At 32.4% G+C, this 7,625-nt stretch overlaps 2 protein-coding genes and 1 long non-coding RNA gene across 5 annotated transcripts; 1 reads left to right on the top strand and 2 right to left on the bottom strand.

The window, feature by feature from the left end:
• Positions 1 to 363: 363 nt before the first annotated feature.
• LOC146924292 (uncharacterized) lies at positions 364 to 1,065 on the bottom strand. The gene is made up of 2 exons (XM_085709283.1): positions 893 to 1,065; positions 364 to 815 (listed from the first exon to the last, which is right to left on the bottom strand). The coding sequence occupies exons 1-2, from the start codon at positions 984 to 986 to the stop codon at positions 535 to 537; spliced, it is 375 nt and encodes a 124-aa protein (XP_085565409.1). The 5' UTR covers positions 987 to 1,065; the 3' UTR covers positions 364 to 534.
• Positions 1,066 to 2,463: 1,398 nt separating this feature from the next.
• On the bottom strand, positions 2,464 to 3,883 carry LOC146924291 (uncharacterized). 2 transcript variants are annotated; one of them, XR_015010085.1, is made up of 3 exons: positions 3,777 to 3,877; positions 3,123 to 3,576; positions 2,464 to 3,016 (listed from the first exon to the last, which is right to left on the bottom strand). It is a non-coding gene; the product is annotated as an uncharacterized LOC146924291 (long non-coding RNA). The 2 variants fall into 2 exon arrangements; XR_015010084.1 differs by having other exon boundaries at positions 3,123 to 3,883.
• Positions 3,884 to 4,714: 831 nt separating this feature from the next.
• On the top strand, positions 4,715 to 7,118 carry LOC146924290 (uncharacterized). 2 transcript variants are annotated; one of them, XM_085709280.1, is made up of 3 exons: positions 4,721 to 4,872; positions 5,068 to 5,178; positions 6,627 to 7,118. In XM_085709280.1, exons 1-3 carry the CDS (start codon positions 4,794 to 4,796, stop codon positions 6,872 to 6,874), a joined length of 438 nt encoding a protein of 145 aa, XP_085565406.1. In that variant the 5' UTR covers positions 4,721 to 4,793; the 3' UTR covers positions 6,875 to 7,118. The 2 variants fall into 2 exon arrangements, with proteins under 2 accessions (XP_085565407.1, XP_085565406.1); XM_085709281.1 differs by lacking the exon at positions 5,068 to 5,178 and having other exon boundaries at positions 4,715 to 4,872.
• The last annotated feature ends 507 nt before the right edge of the window (positions 7,119 to 7,625 follow it).

The raw sequence follows: 7,625 nt of genomic DNA, 5'->3' as shown, positions 1-7,625 counted from the left end.
AGAATTTAAATCCGTTTTTTATCTAAAATATCCTTCGATGGTCCTGTTCTAGTTGATTATATTAAGGTCCTAATTTGGAAATGCATCCTATTCTGCTTGATTATATTAAGGTCATATTTTGGTTGGTTACATGGGTTTTGGAATTGGAGATGATATCTCCACCTATCTTCTTTTGTTATTGTGTGCTCCTCAAATTTCTCCCACTTATTTTGGCTGAATTTGTACCTTCTTATTTCAATGTATATATATTTTTTTTTTATAACAATTGCAGTGTATTTCTTTTTGATATAAGCCATGTTTGCGTATTTATTTTGGTTCTTGACTTGTTGCGTAATGGGTTATAGTATTCCATGTAGTACTATGTTTTTCAATAGTTCTTCATTTGACATCAAAAAATTGCCTAAGCATTACACAATACTTCATATGTCATATTAGCATTTTGATCACTATTGAGTTATCGAACATTACACAATTAATGATTGAAAGTATAACATCTAGTTGAACACACACATGCATGTCGCATGCTTATAGTTTTCAAGGATATTCTCCAGTCTCTTCATATTCGCTGAACCCGCCTTCTCCTCCTCCATTTCCTTCGTTTTCCCTTCCTTCGCCTTCTCCAAATTCGCCGTTTTCTCCTCCTCCTCTTGAACCTCCTCCTCCTTCTGGTTCTTCCCCGAATCCTTCTTGTTCTAAACTTTCCCAATCTACATTGCTATGCATTCCCCCTTCCCAGTCTCCATCGTGTCCACCTTCTCCTCGACCTCCATTCTTATCTACCTGAATTTTTGTCTTCGATTCTTCAGTTACACCAGCTGCAAATTAAACAAACACAATTATTGAATATACTAAAAGAAGAATGCAATTGTGCAAATGATTTGTATATACATACATTGTTTTTCATCTTTGGATGGCCTAACTGCCACAACAGAGATAATAATTAGTGCAGAAATATGGAACATGAAGATAAAAGATTTGATTTTCATCCTTAATCAAAGAGTTTAATTGTAATCAAATATGAATTCTCATATAAGATATTATAGTGACCATGAGACAAGATAAATATAAGAACAACAAATAGAGCATGATTAGATAATATACACATTGTATAATAACAATTTGGCGGTTTGTGAGTATAGTGGGTCATCAATACCTACAAGCAAAAGCCAAACGGTGGAATAGCTCTAAAGAATAAAAGGCCAAATAAATTGTTAACAATTGTTGTTAAAACCATAACACCAATGTAAGGAAATGATATAGAATCAGTGAGACATAATTGCAAGTTATTGTTCAAAAAGTTAAGTAATGAATCTCAACGGTGGAGTAAAATTCATTTGATATAATATTTCAATTAAGTTGAGTTTTTTTTTACAGTTATTTTTAATTAACTTAAATATAAAAATAATCAAATAGTAACAAAAATAATTTGTATACACATCCCCGTGAGCTTAGCTCAGTTGGTAGGGATATTGCATATTATATGCAGGAGTTGGGGTTCGAACCTCGAACACTCCACTTCTCCACAATTAAATTGTGTGAGCTCTAGTCACTACGCTACTTGATAAAAATATATTGTGTGAGCTCTAGTCACTACGCTACTTGATAAAAAAAAAAAAAGTGATGCACTATAACATAACCAACAATCTCCTACGTATTTTCCCTTAAAAAATTCTCGTACATATTTCAAAAGTTTGAAAACATTTTAAAAGGTTGAAAACAGTTTTATGGGTGAACATGTTGGATGTTAATGTATTGAATATGTTGTCTTTTAGACTATGAACCAGGTTTAAATGTTAAGACTTAACCCACATTGAATTGGTGAAACAAATTTTATGAACCAAAAACACAATACATATGTTAGCGGTGATTTCATTAAGTGTGTGATACAGTTCGTACACCGTCAACAAGGGATATGAAAATTATTAAAACTTTTTAAATTTATCATCTCCATAATGCAGTCCAACAATTATCATAAAATTTCCTATGATACAATTTTTTTTTTCTTTCAAAAAAAATAACAATTTTGTATCATAGGAAGATAAAAAATAGTTGTGCTATCATAACCAACAAGTGACTTCCTTCAAAAAAAAAAACCAACAAGTGACTTATTTTAGCTTCTAAAAAAAAAGATTTATTTTAGCCATATAAACCAAATCTTTAATCACAAAATTTGGATTACCATCACCATTAAATTCAAATTAGCTTAAATATATTTCCACTCAATGATTACTTGCTATCATATAACTTAGAAATCAATCAAATTTATTTTTTACCTCCCATTTAGTAACTATTTTTTTTAAAGTTATAAATATATGTGTCTCAAAAATAAGAAACACACGAATTTTGACAATATGTTTTTTTTTTTTTTACAAAAATAAATGATATTCATTAATTCAAATTGATAGAGTACATCGATACAATGCAAATTTGCTAAAAATAAAAAAGATGAATCTGCGAACAAACTCATATCATCCATGTTAATAGCACAAAACGGCAAAGTACAAAAGACTATACATATGACTATATTCAAGTCTCTAGATCAGCAACGTGGACGACGCCAAAGTCATTGATTGGATTTGCACTAGATCGAAGCTGATCTGACAATCTGAACCGAACATATACCTGAACGAAACAAGAAAGACAAACAACGCCGCACAAAGACGATAGACAAACCAACGTCACACTAAGATTACAGAATCACAAAATAAAAAACAAAATAGATGTGAAGGAGAAGAAATCACCCATAAAATTGACCATAAATCACCCATTTTTATTGGATGAAGGAGAAGAAATTAGAGTTTTAGTGACGGCTCACAAGAGAGAAAGGGAAAAGAGAGAGATAGAGCGTTAAACGTCTTTTTCTTAACATCTCATATATTTGTCAAATCTAGATTACTAAACTCGACTTCCATCTGTATGAGTCTGGTGTAGACAAACCCACCCGTTGTGCAAAAAGCATGGCGCGTGGATGCTGATCATCCCAATATCCACCCCACGCATCCTTGCTGCCTATACCCTTGAAATGTTGATACACCCAAGCATGCAACAAAGACAACCACATATTAATATACAAACAATCAACGCTTGCAGATGAAAATACAAACATAATTATTTATTTATACCTGCAACAAAGTCAAGTATCCTGACAGATGCCTGCAGTTCCAATTGGCAGCATGGTTAAGCTCCCTATACAAGTGTGATAGTGCAGCAGCTCCCCATGAAAAACCAGCAACAAACTCCAGGTCTCTGAAGTACCTCAGATAGGCAACATCCACATAGGTGGCACACTTGTCAGTGAAGAGTGTGATCCCCGCCAAGTACATCAGATATATGCAGAGAGCTTGGTCCCGCAACCCTCCTCCTCCTTCATACCACCCTCATTATCAGCCTCCAACTGCTGCAAAAGACACTCCTTGAAAATCCTCCTCAACTAGCTAAACCATGCATATGCACCTCTGGTCTCATTCACCTTATCAAGAGCATCACCCGGAGAAGACCCCAAATATTGCATCATCATCTCCACCGCATCGTCCCTTGTCCTCGTGGGACAAAAGCATACCATCAACAGGATCCATACTTGTAACATGCATATTAGGGTAATCAACATAAAAGGCACAACACAACACAAAACAGGGAAAAAATTACACAGTTTCATTCCGGATTTTATTTTCCGAATGACAACATTGTCGCTCGAAAAACGATATCCGAACAGCTTTAGTGCACAAGAAAAAAAAATCGACCAAATTAACTTGCATGCATAAGGAATTCGAACTAACCTTCCATTTGATGTTTGTTAAAGCTTCAAATGCGGTGATTTTGAGCAAAAAAAACTCCAAGTTTGGACAGATTTGTGCAATTCGGATTTTGGGATAACAGGAGAGAGAGAGAGAGAGAGAGAGAGAGAGAGAGAGAGAGAGAGAGAGAGAGAGGGGTGTGTGTGTGAAAAGTGAAACTGTAAAATGGGAGGGGTGATTTTCTTATATATATATATATATATATATATATATATATATATATATATATATATATATATATATATATCAAAGCAGTCCGGATTACGTAATCCGGATTGCATTTCGTATTTTTCTGGATTATGTAATCCGAATGACATTTTGAGAAATTACATAGGGCGTGTGAGTATGGCATAGGGTGGGAAAAGTAATAGTCGTCATTTTTTCGTTCTTTTTTAATTGTTTGGCCCACATTAAAATAGAGGCCTGGTGGGTCTAAACCATTTTGAGAGTTCTACTTGTGGTATATTAATATTCAATTTAAGAAATGAAAATAAATGGTTACATTTTTTTTTTGAAGGAAAATAAATAAATGGTTACATATTATATCAATTTCTTAAAAATATGGCATGGTATAAATCATATGGAATAAACAACAATTTGTTCTACACAATGATTATCATTTTTCTAAAAAAGATGAGAATTTGTTGCCATTGTTGTTTGCTAGTTGTCATTCTCTCGAATCTTGCTTACTTTGGTTAACAAACATTCCCCAATTTAACCTTTCATTACTCAATAGTTGCTGATGACCAATTATCCTCGCAATTAGTTAACAAAATATTATATTCTATATTTTTTTTATTGATCAAGATATATTATCTTTTTTTTGTTGTATAATGTATTTTATCTAATCATGTTCTTTCTGGTCCTCTTATAGTTAGTGTCTCATGATCATTATATATAGTTTTTGACTTATAGTTAGTGTCTCATGATCATTATATATTTAGTTTTTGATTGTGTTCATCATATCTGACAAGATACTCTTAATTTGTTGTAATAAGGATGAAAATCAAGTTGTTTGTCTCTGTGTGCTTCTATGCAGTACTTCTCATATTTCCTGTGGCAATTATGCCTTCCGAAGGTAAACAATGTATATATATAAAATAATTTTCATATATGCACAATCGACTTATTCTTTTATATTTAATAAGAAATCTTTTATATTTGTCCTCGTGAGCTTAGCTCAGTTGCTAAGGACAATGCATAATATTTGCAAGGTTTGGGGTTCGAACCTCGGACATCACCAAAAAAAAAAAAAAGTCTTTTATATTTGCAGTTGGTGAAACAAAAAAATCAAAGATAAATATTGGGGTACATGGATATGCAAACTGGCTAGGCAGAGGTACAATATTGCAAGGCGGCGATAGAAACACAAACAAGTGTGGTGGTGGGAATTTTTTCTTTTGTATATATCTAATAAAAAAGAGGTTAAATATGTGATTAGTCCATGCACTTTCACCATATTTTGACACTGATTTCTGCACTTTTTTTGTTTGGTATTGGACTTTGTAAAAGTTTTGCTATTGATCCTTCTGTTAAGTCTAAATTAAAAATAAAAAAATAAAAACTAACGGTGTGCACATGGACCATCATTTCATGCCACGTGGCACACTAAAAGACAAAAAAATATTCCAACTTATTATTATTCTATTTATTAGTACTTTTTGATATTGATCCCTGCACTTTTTAAAAAAACTTTGAGTGATATTATTATATTTTATTATTATCTTGTTCATTATTTTTATTGAGAATAGTTATAAAGAAATAAAATAAAATAAAATCCTTTACAAATGAACAAAAATGATTTTATGATTATTCTTTTAAAAAATAATTGGTCCACAGGATTATGTTTCTTTAATGAGAAATTTTTTTTTTAATTATTCTTTAAAAGCTTTAATTTTATTTTATTCTTTTAAAAAATAAAATAAATTTTTTTTTTATTTTTTTAATTATTCTCAATAAAAAGCTTTGATTTTTTAATGAACAAAAATGATTTTTATCGAAAAGTGCAAGGAACAATATTAAAAAGTACCGAAAGTGTAAGGTCTAATGATATTTTTAAATAAAAAAATAATGAATAAAATAATAGATAAAAAGTTTAAATTTTTTGTCTTTTAGTGTGCCACGTGACGTGGAATGATTGATCCACGTGGCACTAGGGGGATGACAATTGGACCCAGTCCCGATGGATAACCGCAAAAAATACCTGCAATGGGTAGGATAAAATCCCACTTTCAAGGGTCCAGGCTTGGGTCTAGGTATTTACCGGCAAATTTAAATGGGGAGGGACACGGGTAAGGGTACTACACTACCCAACCCAGCAACCAGCATATACTTATTTATATAATATGATAAATAATTTTTTTTGTGTATAATTAATTAATTAATTTAGCTATTTAAGCCTAAACCTAAAAACAATTTAACATAGTAAGCACTCCCTCATGCTAGCGTACAATTTTTGAGGGATAATTTGAATTTTTTTTTTTTTTGCTAAATACTACGATTCATATTATTTGATGACTTGATTTGAAAAATTTTGGACCATAGTTTTATTTCAATTATGATGTTTTTATTGTCCTTCATAGTTAAAGTGCGGGTAATGGCACTTAGGTGCCCACAGTGGTGCATCGTCACTTTTTTTTTTTTTTTTAACTTGGACTTAATAGAAGAACCAATAGTAAAACTTTTAAAAGTACATGGATCAATGCCGAAATATGGTGAAAGTGCAGGGATCAATGACATATTTATGCCTAAAATATTTATTTTGATATTGGGAAATTAAAAAATCAAATACTAACATTAGAGTTGATTGTTGTGCATACTGGTCGGGCTTAGGTGCAATCTGGAATGGCAAAAAAGGGAAAAACAATGACGGGTGTGGTGATAGAATAGAGGGTCATTGTGGAAAAGGGTATGTCGACAATTCATGGAAGAAGGGGCCAAGTTGGGGAACAAGTAGGTGGTGGGGTAACATTGGAAAAGGGGGTCGCGGTGGAAAGGGTGGTAAAGGTGGATACAAAATACCCCTTCCCGTTGAAGGAAAAGGAGGTGGTGGAAAAGCAGGAGGGGATGGAAAGTTATAGAACTTTTCAATGGTGGATTGTATTTTTCTTTTGTGTTTTCCTTTTTTTTGTCAATAAAAATTTTCTGAGATAGGCGGCAGAGGATAAGGTTATTTTAGCGTGTCAACTTAGTTGGGATGTCAAAGTTGTTTGATGTCTGTCCTACCTCCTGACCTATTCAAAAAAGTAAGGTATTATGTATGGAGAGGATTTTCGATTAAAAAAAGAAAAAAGATAAGAAATGTTAACAAGTGTGATTGATTGATCCTCTCCTTTCATGTTCTCTCTACTTCCCTCTCATAACTTATAAATCCCTATAGTGAGTTGATTGATCGATCTATTATACAATGATTTTAAGATAACTTTTCACTCTGTTTGTACCCAAAAAAAAATTGTCTTTGCCTTCTCATTTTGTTCAACTAAATTTCTAAATACAAAAAATGAGAGGATTTAATTTAAAGATTAAATGACAATAGTCATTTGACATAAAATATTTTTGCACGATGTTATTTAACATAAATAAGTGAACACACAATGTTTTTAAAGAGAGAATGAAAGGAAAGACTAAAGTGACAGAAGGTGAGTGAGTTTGTGACCTACCGAGTAAGGAAACCAAGTGGAATCGTTCTAACTCTTATTTGATTTATGATTGTTGGATTTGATGTGTTGTATTATATTAACCGTTAATTGATACAACGGTCAAGAGTGGGTAATGGATATCACGTACAAACCGACATCGTTCCGACATTCATGGGGTTTGTGCAAATTTGAT

This window comes from Medicago sativa, chromosome 5, assembly GCF_051527215.1.
Source record: "Medicago sativa cultivar Bolivia chromosome 5, Bolivia_mono, whole genome shotgun sequence".
Lineage (NCBI taxonomy): Eukaryota > Viridiplantae > Streptophyta > Magnoliopsida > Fabales > Fabaceae > Medicago > Medicago sativa.
Note: the sequence above shows the minus strand (reverse complement) of the source record. Positions and strands in the feature narration are given on the sequence as shown.